Source organism: Ranitomeya variabilis, chromosome 2, assembly GCF_051348905.1.
Source record: "Ranitomeya variabilis isolate aRanVar5 chromosome 2, aRanVar5.hap1, whole genome shotgun sequence".
Lineage (NCBI taxonomy): Eukaryota > Metazoa > Chordata > Amphibia > Anura > Dendrobatidae > Ranitomeya > Ranitomeya variabilis.
In genome coordinates this window covers 410,280,573-410,302,413 of record NC_135233.1, presented here as the reverse complement: position 1 = coordinate 410,302,413, position 21,841 = coordinate 410,280,573, and the positions used below count along the sequence as shown (strand labels likewise).

The 21,841-nt window shown below is 43.4% G+C and overlaps 1 protein-coding gene across 3 annotated transcripts in view; it reads left to right on the top strand.

Moving 5' to 3' along the window:
• Positions 1-21,516, top strand: part of SYTL4 (synaptotagmin like 4) — a 262,603-nt gene extending 241,087 nt beyond the window's left edge. For all 3 annotated transcript variants that reach the window (XM_077286536.1, XM_077286534.1, XM_077286535.1), the window contains exons 14-17: positions 2,426-2,531; positions 2,690-2,786; positions 13,666-13,874; positions 20,972-21,516. In XM_077286536.1, the coding sequence (XP_077142651.1) occupies positions 2,426-2,531; positions 2,690-2,786; positions 13,666-13,874; positions 20,972-21,111 (552 nt within the window). In that variant the 3' untranslated portion in view covers positions 21,112-21,516. The remainder of the gene's footprint in view (positions 1-2,425; positions 2,532-2,689; positions 2,787-13,665; positions 13,875-20,971) is intronic.
• Positions 21,517-21,841: the final 325 nt, after the last annotated feature.

The window sequence follows — 21,841 nt, the reverse complement described above, 5'->3', positions numbered from 1 at the left end:
TAAAAATCATACAATGTAATTTTCTGGATTTTATTTTTAGATTGTCTCTCACAGGTGAAGTGTACCTACGATAAAAATTACAGACGTCCTCATTCTTTGTAGGTGGGAAAACTTGAAAAATCAGCAGAGTATCAAATAGTTATTTTCCACACTGTACATAGTTTGTGATGCATTTGTACCTTGGGCACTCCTTTATTGAATTTTACCTGTTCACTTCTGTGCAAGTAATTTTTCTCTATTTACTTTGATTAGTAGAAAATGGAGTGAACACTTCGAAAGTTTCTGGAAATATTTAGTTGCATGTTCATCTACTGCATGACCATGACACTGAAATGGCCATGCAGATTGTAGTTAATAATGGCCGTTGGAGTTGCCATACATACTACTTTCACCAGCCCCACTAGGAGGAAGAAAAATATTTCACACACAAAAAAAGATCTTTAATGGAAAGGATGTTGATAAAACTTAAAACACGACTGAGTACTGTTTGGTGTCATGGGTGGGTCAGTTTGATTAGCCGTGCAGCAGATGAGCGTTCCTTCTGACCAGTGCTGGTGTTTGTCCAGGGCTGCACTTTGTGTAGCAGATTGCACCGTCACACAGAAATGTCTAGAATACATTTCCATGAACCGATTTTAGACCCTTAAACCGGCAGCTATACAGTATTAAAGTGGTTCAGCGCCAGTTTACCGGCCTCTGCACAGTTAGAGCGGTGGGTGATATGTTTGCTCTGTCCTCAGTATTTTGTTATCGGCGGTGATGTTCAGAATTATCATTGTTTTGCTGATATGATATGATCCAGTTACTCAGTGAATGAGCAATTTGGCTATGGGTTTGCACCTACAATAATTCATTTTTAAACTGGATGCTACACACACACTGCATGTTACACACTGCATGCTACACACATACACACACTGCATGTTACACACACTGCATGTTACATACATACACACTGCATGCTAGGCTACTTTCACACTAGCGTCGTGCACTGCACGTCGCTATGCGTCGTTTTGTAGAAAAAAACCCATCCTGCAAAATTGCTTGCGGGATGCGTGTTTTCTCCATAGACTTGCATTAGCGACGCAGTGCGACGCATTGACACACGTCGCAACCGTCGTGCGACGTTTGCGTCAGACAATCGCCACCAAAAAACGTTACATGCAACGATTTTTGGTGCGTCGTTTGCAGCATTTCCGACCGTGCATGCGCGGCTGGAACTCCGCCCCCACCTCCCCGTACCGCACAATCGGGCAGCGGATGTGTTGGAAAACTGCATCCGCTGCCCCCGTTGTGCGGCGCTTTCACAGCTAGTGTCGGTGCGCCGCAACATCGCATAGCGATGTGCAGTGCACGACGCTAGTGTGAAAGTAGCCTAACATACATACACACACTGCATGTTACACACTGCATGTTACACATACACACACACTGCATGTTACACATACACACACTGCATGTTACACATACACACACTGCATGTTACACACACTGCATGTGACATACGTACACACTGCATGTTACACATTGCATGTTACACACACTGCATGTTACACATACACACTGCATGTTACTCACACACTGCATGTTACTCACACACTGCATGTTACTCACACACTGCATGTTACTCACACACTGCATGTTACACATACTGCATGTTACACATACTGCATGTTACACACACTGCATGTTACACACACTGCATGTTACACATACTGCATGTTACACACACTGCATGTTACACACACTGCATGTTACACATTCACACACTGCATGTTACTCGCACACTGCATGTTACTCACACACTGCATGTTACACATACACACACTGCATGTTACACACACATACACACACTGCATGTTACACACACATACACACACTGCATGTTACACACACATACACACACTGCATGTTACACACACATACACACACTGCATGTTACACACACATACACACACTGCATGTTACACACACATACACACAGTGTAGAGGACATACCAGCTCTCTCTCCACTTGATTTCCTACATATTTCCACAGGGTGAAGGACCTAAAATTACCATAGGTCTTTCTACACTTCTACCAATGGAAACTACACTGACAACGCCATTGTGCCTCCAGCCCTTAGTCATACCTGTATGGACACCTCGAGAAATCAGTTTATCAGCGACGTAGAAATGATCCCACACTACTATCAGTCATTTCTCATTGCATTAAGGACAGCTCTGTTGTAACCATTCCCACTCGCAGTATAGGCACGCATGGTCTTGTCTTCTGTCAATACTCCAACATGACCAGTCCATCAAGATGAACATGCTGCTGCTACTTGAGGTCACGGATTATTTTATTCTAGCGGCCCATCAATCTGGAAAGTCTCGCTGATTGTAATTTTTGTAAACTTTCCACATTTTGGAAAAATTTATTTCAGGGCATAACGGATGCTGCCACATCCTCATCTTACAAAGGCGAGTTGGTCGTGTCATTAAGGTACATCTCACCATCAAAGTCCACTGGTGGCAGTGAGAGGAGAAAAGGTGAGTTACCATGAAATGGCTGATTTCTTCTCTCGTTTCATGTTATATAGCTGCACTTATAATGAGGTTTGGAGCTGCAGCATTAAGAACATCAGCTCAGTATCCGTTGGCGTTGGCGCTTTTTCTGTTTACCTTTCTTTAAATGTCAATTTTTACAGGTAAAGCAGATGAAGGAGAACTTCAGGTTTGGATCAAAGAGGCTAAAAACCTGACTGCTGTGAAGCCAGGCGGGACGTCAGACAGCTTTGTGAAGGGGTAAGACGCTATGGCATCTATACAACTGTGAATATACAAACACACAAATCAATGCAGATGCTATGTATCCACAGCCAATATATATAGAGGGTATATAATGTTTATTAACAAAATACTTAAAACAAATAATTCAAAAGTAAAAAAGGAAAAGCCACCAGGTGGCAAAAGAGTACAGGGCACCATCAAGGGCTATGAATATACGAATCAAATTATTCAATATACAAGAAAAAAAACATTTTTGTAGAAAATGTATATACACATATTTGTACTATTTATTACTTTTACATCATTTTGTATATACATTTTTATGAATTATTTGATTTTTTTTAAGCATCTATTTATACAATTGCCTTGTAATGTTTTCATTTCCTGTTCTGTCCAGATGTCACCGTATCCCAGAATTCCAGGGAGAGGAAGTTCACCGACCACCATATTGGGACACCCAAGTGATGGGTGTCTCAATATAGAAACTGCTGCTGGTACCAACCTATTGCATGGTACACTCTCACACTCACGCATCCTCTTGCGCGGTACCACCAGCGGAACACCGTCGCGAACACGCCACCGCCGGGATCAGACGAATGATTCACTGACCGCCGCCATCTTTGTACAGGAGGAGTGCATGCACAGTTTTAATGTGACCGCCGTTATCTGTCTGCACAAAGATGGCGGCGGTCTGATTTACTGCTTCCTGCGCGAATTACTCGGCTGATCCCGGTGGCAGATGCGTGACGTGTCTACAGGCAGAGGAAGCTGGTCACATTAAAGGGGTTTTCCCACGAACGAAAGTTCATTTTACCCACCCCTTTCAGAACCTTCAGTTCATATGCAAAGTAATATATCTCATAGTATATTTTGGAGTATTCAATACCCTGTTAAATGGTTCAATAATGATCAGGAATTTTTTAATTCTCCATACTTGCTCAAATAGGAAGCAGATCTTCACTTCTCGGCTGATGTGGACGATTGGGAACGAGCTATTTGATTATTTGATTAACATACTCCTCAACTGTTTCAATGGCTCTTCAAGAGTCGTTCTACAAATTGTTATCTCTGTGGTATTATACTCCCTCTAGATTGGCCAGGATTAATGCAGACAACTCCCCATATTGCTGGAGAGAGTGCGGGCAAATTGGTACCCTTTTACATATCTTCTGGTCATGTCCTAAAATAAAACAGTTATGGGCCGAAATTGCATCCCTGATTGGTCAGATTTAAAAAAAATAAAAATGTACCTTGACTCCTCAGTTGGCCCTGCTTTCTTTAACCCCTTCCTGACATCCGACGTACTATCCCGTCGAGGTGGGGTGGGCCCGTATGACCGCCGACGGGATAGTACGTCATAGCCGATCGGCCGCGCTCACGGGGGGAGCGCGGCCGATCGCGGCCGGGTGTCGGCTGCATATCGCAGCTGACATCCGGCACTATGTGCCAGGAGCGGTCACGGACCGCTCCCGGCACATTAACCCGCGGCACACCGCGATCAAACATGATCGCGATGTGCCGGCGGTGCAGGGAAGCATCGCGCAGGGAGGGGGCTCCCTGCGGGCTTCCCTGAGCCCCCCGCAGCAACGCGATGTGATCGCGTTGCTGCGAGGGTCTTACCTCCCTCCCTGCCTGCTCCAGACCCGGATCCAAGATGGCCGCGGATCCGGGTCCTGCAGGGAGGGAGGTGGCTTCACAGACGCCTGCTCAGAGCAGGCACTGTGAAGCAGCCTGTACTTCTCGCAGATCGGTGATCTGTCAGAGTGCTATGCAAACTGGCAGATCACCGATCTGTATTGTCCCCCCCTGGGGCAAAGTAAAAAAGTAAAAAAAAAAATTTCCAAATGTGTAAAAAAAATAAAAAAAAATATTCCAAAATAATGAAAAAAAAAAAAAAATATTATTCCCATAAATACATTTCTTTATCTAAATAATAAAAAAAAAACAGTAAAAGTACACATATTTAGTATCACCGCGTCCGTAACGACCCCACCTATAAAACTGCCCCACTAGTTAACCCCTTCAGTAAACACCGTAAGAAAAAAAAAAAAAAAAAGAGGCAAAAAACAACGCTTTATTACCATACCGCCGAACAAAAAGTGGAATAACACGCGATCAAAAAGACTGATATAAATATCCATGGTACCGCTGAAAACGTCATCTTGTCCCGCAAAAAACAAGCCGCCATACAGCATCATCAGCAAAAAAATAAAAAAGTGTTAGTCCTGAGAAAAAAGCGATACCAAAATAATTATTTTTTCTATAAAATAGTTTTTATCGTATAAAAGCGCCAAAACATAAAAAAATGATATAAATGAGATATCGCTGTAATCGTACTGACCCGAAGAATAAAACTGCTTTATCAATTTTACCAAACGCGGAACGGTATAAACGCCTCTCCCAAAAGAAATTCAGGAATTGCTGGTTTTTGGTCATTCTGCCTCACAAAAATCGGAATAAAAAGCGATCAAAAACGGTCACGTGTCCGAAAATGATAACAATAAAAACGTCAACTCGTCCCGCAAAAAACAAGACCTCACATGACTCTGTGGAGCAAAATGTGGAAAAATTATAGCTCTCAAAATGTGGAGACGCAAAAACTTTTTTGCTATAAAAAGCGTCGCTGGTTTCACACTTGCGTTTTTGTCTGCAGCGTTTTTTGCACAAAAAAACGCATGCGTTTTCAATGTTAAATATAGGGAAACGTACACGTTTGGTCGCGTTTTCAAACGCATGCGGTTTTTTTCTGCATGCGTTAATTTTCAGAAATACAACCTGCAGTATTTTCTTGGTGTTTTTAAGCACATGCGTTTGTTTGCGTTAAAAACACATGCATTTTTATCGAAAAAAAACAGAAAACACACTGAAAAGCCACCCACCACCATCAAGGTGATAAAGGGATCCTAACCCTAACTCTACCCCTAACCGTTTAATGAACATTTTCTGACAGTCATAGTGCCACGTATTTCAGTGCCACGTATTTCAGTGCCACGTATTTCAGTGCCACGTATTTCAGTGCCATGTATTTCAGTGCCATGTATTTCAGGGCAACGTATCACGTATTTCAGTGCCACGTGTTTCAGTGCCACGTATTTCAGTGCCACGTATCACGTATTTCAGTGCCACGTATCACGTATTTCAGTGCCACATATTTTAGTACCACGTATTTCAGTTGCACGTGTTTCAGTGCCACGTATTTCAGTGCCACGTATCACGTATTTCAGTGCCACGTGTTTCAGTGCCACGTATTTAAGTGCCACGTATCACATATTTCAGTGCCACGTATTTAAGTGCCACGTATTTAAGTGCCACGTATTTCAGTGCCACGTATTTCAGTGCCATGTATTTCAGTGCCACGTATTTAAGTGCCACGTATCACATATTTCAGTGCCACGTATTTCAGTGCCACGTATTTTAGTGCCACGTATTTCAGTGCCACGTATTTCAGTGCCACGTATCACGTATTTCAGTGCCACGTGTTTCAGTGCCACGTATTTAAGTGCCACGTATCACATATTTCAGTGCCACGTATTTCAGTGCCACGTATTTCAGTGCCACGTATTTCAGTGCCACGTATTTCAGTGCCACGTATTTCAGTCACGTTTAGGGGTAGGGTTAGGGGTAGGGTTAGGGCTAGGGTTGGAGGTAAAGTTAGGGTTGGGGCTAAAGTTAGGGTTGGGGCTAAAGTTAGGGTTGGGGCTAAAGTTAGGGTTAGGGTTTGGATTACATTTACGTTTGGATTAGGGTTGGGATTAGAATTATGGGTGTGTCAGGGCTAGGGGTGTGGTTGGGATTAGGGTTAGGGGTGTGTTTGGGTTAGGGTTTCAGGTAGAATTGGGGAGTTTCCACTGTCCAGGCACATCAGGGGCTCTCCAAGCGCGACATGGCGTCCAATCTCAATTCCAGCCAATTCTGCGTTGAAAAAGTAAAACAGTGCTCCTTCCCTTCCGAGCTCTCCCGTGCGCCCAAAAAGGGGTTTACCCCAACATATGTGTTATCAGCGTACTCGGGACAAATTGAACAACAACTTCTGGGGTCCAAGCTCTCTTGTTATCCTTAGGAAAATAAAAATTTGGGGGGCTAAAAATCATTTTTGTGGGAAAAAAAAGATGTTTTATTTTCACGGCTCTGCGTTATAAACTGTAGTGAAACACTTGGGGGTTCAAAGTTCTCACAACACATCTAGATAAGTTCCTTGGGAGGTCTAGTTTCCAATATGGGGTCACTTGTGGGGGGTTTGTACTGTTTGGGTACATCAGGGGCTCTGCAAATGCAACGTGACGGCTGCTGACCAATCCATTTAAGTCTGCATTCCAAATGGCGCTCCTTCCCTTCCGAGCTCTGTCATGCGCCCAAACAGTGGTTCCCCCCCACATATGGGGTATCAGCGTACTCAGGACAAATTGGAAAACAAATTTTGGGGTCCAATTTATTCTGTTACCCTTGTAAAAATACAAAGCTGGGGGCTAAAAAATCATTTTTGAGAAAAAATATATATATATTTTCACGGCTCTGCGTTATAATCTGTAGTGAAACACTTGGGGGTTCAAAGCTCTCAAAACACATCTAGATAAGTTCCTTAGGGGGTCTACTTTCCAAAATGGTGTCACTTGTAGGGAGTTTCAATGTTTAGGCACATCAGGGGCTCTCCAAACGCAACATGGCGTCCCATCTCAATTCCAGTCAATTTTGCATTGAAAAGTCAAATGGCGCTCCTTCCCTTCCAAGCTCTGCCATGCGCCCAAACAATGGTTTACACCCACATATGGGGTATCATCGTACTCAGGACAAATTGCACAACATTTTTTGGGGTCCAATTTCTTCTCTTACCCTTGGGAAAATAAAAAATTGGGGGCAAAAAGATCATTTTTGTGAAAAAATATGATTTTTTATTTTTACGGCTCTGCATTATAAACTTCTGTGAAGCAATTGGTGGGTCAAAGTGCTCAACACACATCTAGATAAGTTCCTTAGGGGGTCTACTTTCCAAAATGGTGTCACTTGTAGGGAGTTTCAATGTTTAGGCACATCAGGGGCTCTCCAAACGCAACATGGCGTCCCATCTCAATTCCAGTCAATTTTGCATTGAAAAGTCAAATGGCGCTCCTTCCCTTCCAAGCTCTGCCATGCGCCCAAACAATGGTTTACACCCACATATGGGGTATCAGCGTACTCAGGACAAATTGCACAACATTTTTTGGGGTCCAATTTCTTCTCTTACCCTTGGGAAAATAAAAAATTGGGGGCAAAAAGATCATTTTTGTGAAAAAATATGATTTTTTATTTTTACGGCTCTGCATTATAAACTTCTGTGAAGCACTTGGTGGGTCAAAGTGCTCACCACACATCTAGATAAGTTCCTTAGGGGGTCTACTTTCCAAAATGGTGTCACTTGTAGGGAGTTTCAATGTTTAGGCACATCAGGGGCTCTCCAAACGCAACATGGCGTCCCATCTCAATTCCAGTCAATTTTGCATTGAAAAGTCAAATGGCGCTCCTTCCCTTCCAAGCTCTGCCATGCGCCCAAACAATGGTTTACACCCACATATGGGGTATCAGCGTACTCAGGACAAATTGCACAACATTTTTTGGGGTCCAATTTCTTCTCTTACCCTTGGGAAAATAAAAAATTGGGGGCAAAAAGATCATTTTTGTGAAAAAATATGATTTTTTATTTTTACGGCTCTGCATTATAAACTTCTGTGAAGCACTTGGTGGGTCAAAGTGCTCACCACACATCTAGATAAGTTCCTTAGGGGGTCTACTTTCCAAAATGGTGTCACTTGTAGGGAGTTTCAATGTTTAGGCACATCAGGGGCTCTCCAAACGCAACATGGCGTCCCATCTCAATTCCAGTCAATTTTGCATTGAAAAGTCAAATGGCGCTCCTTCCCTTCCAAGCTCTGCCATGCGCCCAAACAATGGTTTACACCCACATATGGGGTATCATCGTACTCAGGACAAATTGCACAACATTTTTTGGGGTCCAATTTCTTCTCTTACCCTTGGGAAAATAAAAAATTGGGGGCAAAAAGATCATTTTTGTGAAAAAATATGATTTTTTATTTTTACGGCTCTGCATTATAAACTTCTGTGAAGCAATTGGTGGGTCAAAGTGCTCACCACACATCTAGATAAGTTCCTTAGGGGGTCTACTTTCCAAAATGGTGTCACTTGTAGGGAGTTTCAATGTTTAGGCACATCAGGGGCTCTCCAAACGCAACATGGCGTCCCATCTCAATTCCAGTCAATTTTGCATTGAAAAGTCAAATGGCGCTCCTTTCCTTCCGAGCTCTGCCATGCGCCCAAACAGTAGTTTACCCCCACATATGGGGTATCAGCGTACTCAGGACAAATTGTACAACAACTTTGGGGGTCCATTTTCTCCTGTTACCCTTGGTAAAATAAAACAAATTGGAGCTGAAATAAATTTTGTGTGAAAAAAAGTTAAATGTTCATTTTTATTTAAACATTCCAAAAATTCCTGTGAAACACCTGAAGGGTTAATAAACTTCTTGAATGTGGTTTTGAGCACCTTGAGGGGTGCAGTTTTTAGAATGGTGTCACACTTGGGTATTTTCTATCATATAGACCCCTCAAAATGACTTCAAATGAGATGTGGTCCCTAAAAAAAAAATGGTGTTGTAAAAATGAGAAATTGCTGGTCAACTTTTAACCCTTATAACTCCGTCACAAAAAAAAATTTTGGTTCCAAAATTGTACTGATGTAAAGTAGACGTGGGAAATGTTACTTATTAAGTATTTTGCGTGACATATGTCTGTGATTTAAGGGCATAAAAATTCAAAGTTGGAAAATTGCAAAATTTTCAAAATTTTCGCCAAATTTCCATTTTTTTCACAAAAAAACGCAAGTTATATCGAATAAATTTTACCACTAACATGAAGTACAATATGTCACGAGAAAACAGTGTCAGAATCGCCAAGATCCGTCAAAGCGTTCCAGAGTTATAGCCTCATAAAGGGACAGTGGTCAGAATTGTAAAAATTGGCCCGGTCATTAACGTGCAAACCACCCTTGGGGGTGAAGGGGTTAAATACTGAACAGATAGATCCGTCTCTGAGGCAACTTATTCTCCATGTCTTTCTAGTTACAAAAAATAATATAGCTCTTTTGTAGAAATCCCCAAATATCCCCTCTATACAAGATTTAATAAATAAAATTTCTTTACACAAATCGTATGAAAACAAGTTAGAATTGACAAACAATCGCTTCAACAAATTTGCTAGAAATGGCACCGTTGGCTGGAATTATTTCCATAAGGGCAGGTATTGTTGTTTTTGGTTTGTTTTCGTGCATTTATGTAATATATATATATATATATATATATATATATATATATATATATATATATATATATATATATATATATATATATATATATATATACTTATACTTTGAATTATTGCATGTAAATACATTGTTTTCTTCCTTTCCTTTTCCTTCTCCCCTTTCCCTTCCTTCCCCCCCATCTTGGTTATTGTGAAATGTTAATAAAATTTATTGGAAAAGAAAGTTCATTTTAAAAATTGACTGACTGTGTACGGAGCATACCACATCTCCTGGGCAGGGGAGGAAGCAAAAGATAATACTGACATTACAGTAGGGGATCACAGTTGATTCATTTTGTGAGGTAAAATATTTCACTGACTGTTTTTAAAAAATATTTTACCTTACAAAATGTATCCTCTGCGATCTCCTGCTGTAAAGTCCGTATTGTCTTTTGCTCCCTCCCCTGCCCAGGAGCTGTGGTATGTTCTGCACACGGTCAGACACAGGGGTTAGTGTGTCTGACCATGTACAGAGCATACCACATCTCCTGGGCAGGGGAGGAAGCAAAAGACAATAATATTATTATTATTTATTTATATAGCACCATTAATTCCATGGTGCTGTACATGAGAACGGGTTACATCAAAATACAAATATCACTTACAATAAACAAAACTAACAATGATAGACTGGTACAGAGGGAAGAGGACCCTGCCCTTGCAGGCTTACATTCTACAGGATTATGGGGAAGGAGACAGTAGGTCGAGGGTTGCAGTAGCTCCGATGGTGTTGAGGTGGCTGTGTGGTCATTACAAGCTCTAAGCTTCTTTGAAGAGATGGGTTTTCAGGTTTCTTTTGAAGGATCCAAATGTGGTGGATAACTGGACGTGTTGGGGCACAGAATTCCAGAGCATGGGGGATACTCGGGAGAAGTCTTGGAGGCGATTGGGTGAGGAGCGAATAAGCGTGGAGGAGAGGAGGAGGTCTTGGGAGGACCGGAGATTACGTGAGGGAAGATATTGAGAGACTAGTTCGGAAACATATGGAGGAGAAAGGTTATGGATGGCTTTGTAGGTCAGCGTTAATAGTTTAAACTGCATACGCTGGGAAATTGGGAGCCAGTGAAGGGATTTGCAAAGAGGGCAAGCAGGAGTTTAGGAGAGAGATTAATTAGTCGGGCAGCAGAGTTAAGGACTGACTGGAGGGGTGCGAGAGTGTTAGAAGATAGGCCACAGAGGAGGATGTTGCAGTAGTCAACGTGGGAGATGATTAGGGCATGCACGAGCATTTTGGTAGAGTGAGGGTTGAGGAAAGGACGGATTCTGGAAATATTTTTGAGCTGGAAGCGACAGGAGGTGGCGAGAGATTGGTTGTGCGGTTTGAAAAACAGGGCAGAATCAAGGGTTACTCCGAGGCAGCGGATTTTGGGGACAGGTGAAAGAGATTTCATTTATTTTGATAGATCAGGTAGGGAAAATATGCGAGATGGAGGAAAGATAATTAGTTCTGATTTGTCTACATTGAGCTTGAGGAAGTGAGAGGAGAAGAAGGAGGATATGGCTGATAGACACTTTGGGATTCTGGAGAGCAAAGAGGTGACATCTGGGCCAGAGAGGTAGATCTAAATGTCATCAGCATATAGATGGTACTGGAAGCCATATGACCTTATGAGTTGTCCCAGGCCGAGTGTATAGATTGAGAAGCGTAAAGGCCCAAGGACAGAGCCTTGAGGGACACCAACAGAGAGGGGGCAAGATGAAGAGGTAGTATGGGAGTAGGAAACGCTAAATGTGCGGTTGGTAAGGTATGAGGAGATCCAAGATAGGGCAAGGTCTTTGACACCAAAGGAAGAGAGGATCTATAGTAGGAGGCAGAGGACAGGTCTAGTAGTAGGAGTAGTAGAGAATTGTCTGTTAGCTTTGGCTGTAAGTTGTTAGTAATTTTGGTCAGGGCAGTCTCAGTGGAATAGTGGGGACGGAAGCCAGATTGTATGCTGTCGAAGAGAGAGTTTGATGCAAAGTGAGAGGAAAGTTCAGTATGTGCGGCTCAAGGAGTTTGGAAGCAAATGGGAGCAAAGATATGGGGCGATAGCTGGACATAGCGCTTGGGTCAAGGGAACGCTTTTTGAGGATAGGTGTGATTGTGGCATGTTTGAAAGCAGTGGGGAAGGTACCAGAAGTTAGTGATAGGTTGAAGAGATGGGTTAGGGATTGGATTAGTGTGGTGGTGAGGTTGGGGAGGAGCTGGGATGGGGTCAAGTGCACAAGTGGTGAGGTGTGATTTGTAGAGAAGATGAGCAAGCTCCCCTTCAGTGACATTACTGACATTACAGCAGGGGATCACAGTTGATTCATTTTGTGAGGTAAAATATTTCACTGACTGTTTTTAAAAAATATTATACCTCAAAAAATGTATCCTCTGTGATCTCCTGCTCTAATGTCAGTATTGTCTTTTGGTTCCTCCCCTGCCCAGGAGCTGTGGTATGTTCGGTACACGGTCAGACACAGACAATTTTTAAAATGAACTTTTGTTCATGGGAAATACCCCTTTAAAAAGCAAATATCAATACCAACATGGCTCCTCATAAAAAGTACGCCAATGACAATGAAAGGAAAGCAGCAAAGGCATAACATCGAAGACAACAAAGGGCAAACGAGACTCTTGAAGAGCAACAGCATTGCTGGGACAAAAAAAGGCATATAAGTGTAGGCGTCAAGCACATGAGTCCCCTGATGCAATAGCCACTAGATTATCACAGGATGCCATTAGGCAACAACCGCACTGCATGCCTGCACCCATCATGAAATTACCGCCCTCCCGATGTGATAACATCGGGCCTCCATCTAGTTTTGTTAATAAACATTATATACCATATAATATATATATACACTGTATATTGGCTGTGTAACATGCTTTAAGGTTTTGTATCTATATAACTGTGACAATATGTCCACAACCCTAGAATTCTTTACAGCGTTCATTAAAAAGCATTTCATTCAGCAAGGCCTCGGGAGCGTTCTCGCTGCCAGTGAAGGGCTCTGTGCCTAAAAGTTCCTACTTGGCATGCCTGCCCTCACTATTAGAGCCCTAAACATGGCCAGATGGCCAACAAAAGTCAGCCAAGGATTCAACGGGCAGGATGCCATATATGTATTCGCAGGCCTCAGGACTCCCATCCTTGTGTGGGTGTTGGAATTCCCTTTTACTATAAAGATGCATGTTCCACTTTGCTGAGTGTACATGTTCATGGCGTGGTTGGGAGAAGATTCCCTTGTGTGTTAAGTATCTTTCATAAAGATAAAAGGTGACTGGTCAGTAAATGATCACCATTTCAGTTCTTTGTCACATTTGTGATTTATTAATATATTTGCCACATTAAAAATCTACAAATTGTGACGCACTCGATATTTATACCAAGGTTCATCATTTTCATTGCTTGTGGAAACAAAATTAGGTGTGGGGCTTAGTGGGGAAAAGCACAGAGAATAATAGTGTAATCCATGCAATGTTTATAGCCAGAAAATCGAGCAAAACCATCAGGGATCAGTGGCGGCCAGATATCATACCTGAGACCAATGACGTGTCAGTCTCTCTTCTTCTTAGCTACCTACTTCCAATCAAAAGCAGAAACACCAAGAGAAAAACGCCGGTGATGAAGAAAAGCCTCAATCCTCATTACAATCACACATTTGTGTATGGCGGGATTAAGGCGGAAGATCTACAAAACACGTGTCTGGAACTGACTGTCTGGGACCGAGAACCCCTGGCCAGCAATGACTTTCTGGGAGGCGTAAGACTGGGCCCAGGGACAGGTGAGCCAAGAAACCCTCTAGATTTCATGATGCTCTCAGTCAGGTGTAGGCCTCATTCACATGTCACATTTTCACAAACTACAGTGGTTATATGTTCAATGTGATGCTCAGATGTTCATGATTTGTGGATCGTGTGGACATAAAATAGAAATGGTTAAATGTCCATTTTTATTCTAAGTCACAGATCAAAATTACCCATATAAGTCTATGGGTCCGTAAAACTGATGGCCGGCACAAGAAGGCAGTCCATGTACAAGCCTTGTGCTGTCTATTATTAATAATTTTATAGTGGGAGAAACTTTGCAATTTTTTTTCTTTTGCATACCAGAAACGTACTGATGGTAAAAATTGACACATGGGCCAAACCTGACGAAAATCTGTTAATTTTTTCACATATCAGAAGAAAACCTTCCCTTCTGCAGAATTAGTTATCTGAAAATCAATTGGTGAGCTCGTTCTGACAGCAGAAGTTAAAACTCTTATGGTCCTTGTTCTGTGCCCCTCTTAGATCACTTTTGATCACAAAGTTCACCTACATGCATCCAAGGAAACTAAATATTGCTCCTAAAGGTGTCCAAACCCTTTAACTAGCCCATAATGAGAATAAGAAAGCAGGTGATGGCTGACAGACAGGACCTCTGGTCGAGCGCTCACCGTGGCGGGATGTGCAGATACCAGGCACAACCCTGCTTCAAAGCCAGAGATGGCAGGAATCAGCTGCAGCTTCCGGAGGTGATGGACCTGTCCAGGAACCACCACATATCGGATAGAAAAGAGCTGCCGAGTGCAACGGACAGGCAGGTGATGTCTCCATAAGAATTTATTACATCAGGTGGGGGTCTTCCCCACATCAGGGCAGCCCTCAGATCAACCCTTTATTATTTTAGTTTTTAAAATATTTTTCTCAAACCCTTTAATGTCTTGGCACTTAAATATGAAGGTCATTTTCCAGGACGAGTTCTTTTTTCCATGAAACATGTCTCTTCCTTTTGTCATTCACCTCCCTATCTAGCTTATAGCCATCATTTTAGGCCTTGCGGATTGGGTGGCTTCTACCTAGTTATTCTCAAGGCTCTGGACCAGGCAGTCTAGGAAGTCCAGCTTTTGATACCACAAATTTAAGGGAAGGAATTCACAATTTGTGGTTGTTATTGTGTTGAAGTAATAGCAAGATATAAAGGAGTTGTCATGCATTCATTTTATCCTGGAAGATGCCTTTTCCTTTCTTGATTCTAAGATGTATCTGCTACGTGCACACGTTGTGCATTTGATGCGTTTCAGCAGCTCGGAAATGCTATTAATCCACAATGGATTATTAAAGCAATGTTAATCAATGGCATTCCTGAATTGTTGTGCACATGCTGTGGAAATTTCTGTCCGTTTTATTTTTCGCAGCATGTCAATTCATTTTGTGGATCTGCAGCGTTTCTGCACCCATTGACTTCCATTGAGTCAGTCAAATCCGCAGCAAAACCGCAGGTGTAAAAAGGTTTGCGGATTTGCTGCGGAGTTGCGTGCGTGCCAAAAACGCAGAAAGGAACTGATGTCACAAAGGAGGAAGAGTGTGTGGGTGGAGAATGTGTGTGTGAGTGGAGAATATGTGCGTGAGTGGAGAATATGTGCATGTCTGTCTGCGGGTGGCTGTGTGCATGCAGCAACTCTACCGAAGGTACTGTCTGTCACAGCGCTGCGGGATCATGCTGGCAGATATCAGTGTGATCCCGCAGCTGACTGTGACCCCCAGGGTAAAAAAGCAGGTGTGGGCCGATGAGACTACTGCTCCCATTGGGCTATGTCTGCTGTCACTGATAACAGTGACAGCAGGTGCTGCTGATGGGAGAGTAGTATCATCTAACAGTGCCAATGCTCACAGTTTAAAAAAAAAAAAAAAAAAAAATGACATACATATTCACATAAAAATAATCACCTCACACCAAATCCCTCATGCCCTCGTCTCCTAGAAATAATGTAACATAATAAACCAACATATACTCCCTGTCCGCTGTAGTCCAGATTGTCCCACGACGATCTTGCGTGTAGAACAGTCACATTGGGAGATGTGACCGCTCTACCCGGCTGCCGGTGATACGCTGACAGGAGTTAATCGCTCCCGCAGTGTATCAGCTGATCAGCTCTGGTGCTCTCACTTGCGGCACCGCTGCGTGGTAAAGTTCTCACACAGCGGTAGTGCCGTAAGTGACAGCACTGGAGCTGATGAACTCCGGTGGACTCTCATGATACACTGCGGGAGGGATTACCTCCTGTCAGTGTATCGCCGGAGGCCGGGTAGAGCAGACACATCTCCCACTGTGACTTCTACACATGAGATCATCGTGGGGCACTCGGTATATGGACTATGGCAGACAGGGAGTATTATATGTTTGTTGATTATTTTATTTTTGTTGCAGGAGACGAGGGTGTCGGGGATTAGGCGTTCAGTAAGTATGGTAAATTAAGATTCAATAAAGGAGTCTCTGTGATTATTTCAAATAAAGGACTTTATTCTGGCTGTGTCTTTATTTACCATATAACTATAAGACACCTATCCATTACTAATCCTATAGACGCCTCTCCATTGCTAAGCCGTGGGTTTGATGTCACCGGACAATGCAAAGGTAACATCAACCACACAAGTGGGCAAGTGGGAAGAGTGAGGCTAAGTGCCAGAATTGACGCATCTATAAGATGCGCCATTTCTGCGGCTGCTGAGCACTAATGTTTTTAGCCTGGGAGGTGTCAATATCCATGGCCCCTTCCCAGACTATTAACCCCTTCCCGACCTTTGACGCAGCATATGTGTCATGAAAGTGTCGTAGCTGTTTTCATTCTGACCCAAATGTCAGCTGACAGATCACCAGTGAGACCTAATTGTGGATTTACGCCCTTAGTTGACAAGCGCTTGGAGACAAAAGACACCTCACACGTATCCCGTGAGCAAGTCACTTTTATCTGATATATAAAAAGCCAAAGCAATGTTTTATACCATTTACATCCAATGCATTTCAATGTAACTCATGTAGCCCCCACCAGCACCCAGGGTCATATTCTATTTACCATAGCTCAGAACATATTGTAACTGACTATTGAGAACATACATGATAAGAAGTGTAGTCTCCTTGGAGAGGAGACCATCAGACTACTGAGTCAACAGATTCTAGTAATTCTAACACTTAATTTAAAAGGCACTTAAAGGCAAGGCAGTTAAAGGCAAACTATTAACCCTTCTATAACAAAAGTCAGTGCCAATCCGATCTGTGACGCAGGGTGTGCATCATGGCGGGATCGCGTTCCTGCGGGTCGGGTGAACAGGTTAACTGAAATGTCCCCTGACCTGCAGGTACAGGGGGACTTGTACTTGAGCCCAGGGGGAGTGGCTAGGCCCCCCCATGGCTACAATCGCTCTGGTGACCTTTGTCACCTCCCCCCAGATCTGATTGGAGCTAGCATTCAAGTGATGCTATCCCTCCAATCAGATGTGGAGGGGCGGAGTGAAATATGGCTGCCGTCGCTCTCCAGCGTGATCCCCATCCGTGGGAGCTACAAAGCGATGTCCCGCCTGATGCCGCCGCCTGATCGCCACCTGCCATCCGGTACTCCCCTCTACTGCCCTCTGTTCCCCCCGCCGTCCGATTCCACCCCCCCGACCTCCGCTCCGTGCCCACCCTGCTGCTGCTGCTGCCGGCTCCATCTCCATGCTGCGTCTCCTCAGTCCCCTCCTGCCTCCCCACGCCTGAGAGCCCCTGATGATCATTCCCCCTGCCCCCGCTGATCACCCCCCTGCCCCGCTGATTGCCCCTCGGATCGCCCCCTGCCCCGGTGATCTGCCCCTTGCTCCGGTGATCCACCCCCCTGCCCCATTGTTCACCCCCTCCCGTCCCAGTTTTCCCATTAGGGTTAGAGTTGGGCTAAAGTTAGGGCTAGGGTTGGGGTAAAGTTAGGGTTGGGGCTAAAATTAGGGTTAGGTTTGGGGCTAAAGTTAGGGTTGGGGCTAAAATTAGGGTTAGGTTTGTGGTTAGGGTTGGAATTAGGGTTAGAGGTGTGTTAGGGTAAGGTTTGTGGTTAGGGTTGGGATTAGGGTTAAGGGTGTGTTGGGGTTAGGGTTGGAGTTAGAATTGGGGGGTTTCCACTGTTTAGGTACATCAGGGGCTCTCCAAACATGACATGACGCCTGCGGACCATTCCATCAGTCTGCATTCCAAAACGTCACTACTTCCCTTCCGTTCCCCGACGTGCGCCCATACAGTAGCTTTCTCCCATATATGGGGTATCAGCGTACTCGAGACAAATTGGACAACAACTTTTGGGGTCCAAATTCTCCTGTTACCCTTGGGAAAAATAAAAAATTGGGGACTAAAAGATCATGTTTGTAGAAAAAATATGATTTTTTTTTTATTTTCACGCCCGGGCACTATAAACTTTAGTGAAACACTTCAGGGTTCAAAGTTCTCACCACACATCAAGATAAGTTCCTTGTGGGGTGTAGTTTCCAAAATGAGGTCACTTGTGGTGGGTTCCACTGTTTAGGCACATCAGGGACTCTCCAAACATGACATGACGCCCGATGACCATTCCATCAAAGTCTGCATTCCAAAACGTCACATCCCTTGTGAGCCCTGATGTGTGCCCATACAGTCGTTTTTTCTCACATATGGGGTATCGGCGTACTCAGGACAGATTGGACAACAACTTTTGGGGTCCAAATTCTATTGTTACCCATGGGAAAATAAAAAATTGGGGACTAAAAGATCATGTTTGTGGAAAAAATATGATTTTTTTTATTTTCACGCCCGGGCGTTATAAACTTTAGTGAAACACCTGGGGGGTTCAAAGTTCTCACCACACATCTAGATAAGTTCCTTGGGGGTGTAGTGTCCAAAATGAGGTAACTTGTGGGGGAGCTCCAATGTTTAGGCACAAAGGGGCTCTCCATATACGACATGGTGTCCGCTAACGATTGGAGCTGATTTTCCATTCAAAAAGTCAAATGGCGCTCCTTCCCTTCCGAACTCTGCTGTGCGCCCAAATAGTGGTTTATGACCACATATGAGGTATCTGTGTACTCAGGAGAAATTGACCAACAAATTTTAAGATCCATTTTATCCTGTTCCCCATGTGAAAATGAAAAACTTGAGGCTAAAAGAAAATTTTTGTTGGAAAAATTAAAATGTCCATTTTTTCCTTCCACGTTGCTTTAGTTCCTGTGAAGCACCTGAAGGGTTAATAATCTTCTTGAATGGAGTCTTGCGTAGCTTGATGGGTGCAGTTTTTGGAATGGTGTCACCTTTGGGTCATGCAGGCCCCTCAAAGGGACTTCAGATGTGATGTGGTCACTAAAAAAATGGTATTGTAAATTTTGCTGGAAAAATGAGAAATTGCTGATAAACTTTGAACCCTTATAACTTCCTAACAATTTTTTTCCCAAAATTGTGCTGAACAGAATAAAAATTCAAAATTTGAAAATGGCAAAATTTTCAAAATTTTCGCCAAAATTTCCGTTTTTTTCACAAATAAATGCAAAAATTATTGACCTAATTTTACCACTAACATGAAGCCCAATATGTTACGAAAAACAATCTCAGAATAGCTAGGATCCGTTGAAGCGTTCCTGAGTTATTACCTCATAAAGAGACACTGGTCAGAATTGCAAAAAATGACCAGGTCATTAAGGTCAAAATAGGCTGGGTCATGATAGTAATGGAGAGGCGACAATAAGACACCTAAGCCGTGGGTTTGATGTCACCGGACAATATAAAGGTGACATCAACCCCACAAATATGAACCCCCACTTGCCACCGCTGCAGGGCAAGTGGGAAGAGTGAGGCTAAGTGCTAGAATTGACTCATCTATAAGATGCGCCATTTCTGCAGCAGCTGAGAGCTAATGTTTTTAGCCTGGGGGGGTGTCAATATCCATGGCCCCTTCCCAGGCTATTAATATCAGCCCGCAGCTGTCTGCCTAGCCTTTGCTGGTTCGATTTTATAGGGGGACCTCATGCCAATTTTTTTCTGGGGTTTCCCTGTTAACTAGCCAGTAAAGGCTAAGCAAACAGCTGTGATCTGATATGAATATCCTGGGAACCATTATGGCTATTGGCTCCTTCACAGAATATTAACCTCAGCCATCAGCTTTCCCTCTGCTGGTTATGAAAATTGCGTGGGAGCCAACACACTTTTTTTTTCATTTTTTGAAAAATAAACAGATATTACGTTTCACTCAGATTGTGTCTTTATTTAACTCTTTATGTACCGTTTTATTAATGAGTATCTGACTGACACCTGTTCATTACTAAAACTCTGGCTTGATATTACACATTATATATGTAATTCAATTATATTTGTTTTGTGTGTGTAAACATTATATTTGAACATGGTATGTAATGATATTATGGTCTTCAATGGAGAATGAAAAAGAAGAGGACTGTGAGCCCTCGCGGGCAGGGTCCCCTCTCCCTCTGTACTTGTGTGTGCCTTGTTTTGCTCATGTTTATTGTCCTTGTCTATATTTGCCCCTTCCATGTGTAACGCACCATGGATTAAATGGCGCTATAAAAATAATAATAAGGAAATGAGATCTAGTGATGAGCGAGTGTGCTCGTTACTCGAGAATTCCGAGCATGCTCGGGTGTTCTCCGAGTATCTTGGGCATGCTCGGAAATTAACAAACAGGCAATCCCTGCATATGTTCAGGTTGTCTAACAGCCGCAAATGATGCATCTGCGGCGACTCAAACATGATCTACGAGCAGGCCCAAAATTCTCGGAGAACACCCGAGCATGCTCGGAAATCTCGAGTCACGAGCACACTCACTCATCACTAATGACATCACAATTTTTTTTTTTTTATAATATATCTCTATTTCGCTTACAAAAACGCATACAAATCCACATGAATATCCGCATTAAAAAACGCGAGGATTTTCAACTGCATTTTTTGCCACGAGAGACAGAGACAGCACAGAATTTTACCCAAGCAAATCCGCAACGTGCGCACATAGCCTTAGTGGCGAACTCATCCCACTAGGAGATTGTGTAGGAATCAGCATCAGGGCCCCTGTACTTATGAATTCTGCTGATAATTTCTTATACTTTTCCTTTGTAGGCTTCTACAGTGGACAACCTGTTGATTGGATGGACTCGACAGGAGAAGAGCTTAGTTTGTGGATGAAGATGAAGCAGTATCCCGGCTCCTGGGCAGAAGGTTCCTTACAGCTCCGACCCACAATGGCCAATGCAAAGTGATCTTAAATTGTTAGGGAGGAACTGGATTACGCCTGCAGCTTTCTACAACTCTGTATTTTAGCAAAACTGGAACAATTGTATTTGGTGCAGGGAGTGATTGGTGTAGACTATGATTTCCTATTGTACGACACTCGTCATCTTTGTGCTGTCGAGAGTTAAGGTACCTTCACACTAACCGATTTTGCAGCGATAGCGATCCGTGACATTGCAGCGTCCTGGATAGCGATATCGTTGTGTTTGACACGCAGCAGCGATCAGGATCCTACTGTGATATCGCTGGTCGTTGTTGAAAGTTCAGAACTTTATTTGGTCGTCAGACCGGCGTGTATCGTCGTGTTTGACAGCCAAAGCAACGATGCCAGCGATGTTTTACAGCGGTAACCAGGGTAAACATCGGGTTACTAAGCGCAGGGCCGCGCTTAGTAACCCGATGTTTACCCTGGTTACCATTGTAAATGTAAAAAAACAAACACTACATACTCACCTTCTGCTGTCTGTCACACGTCCCTTGCCCTCTGTTTCCCGCACTGACTGTGAGCGCCGGCCGTACAGAGCACAGCGGTGACGTCACCGCTGTGCTCTGCTTTCACTTTACGGCCGGCGCTCACAGTCAGTGCGGGAAGGAGACGGCGAGGGACGTGTGACAGACAGCAGAAGGTGAGTATGTAGTGTTTGTTTTTTTACATTTACGCTGGTAACCAGGGTAAACATCGGGTTACTAAGCGTGGCC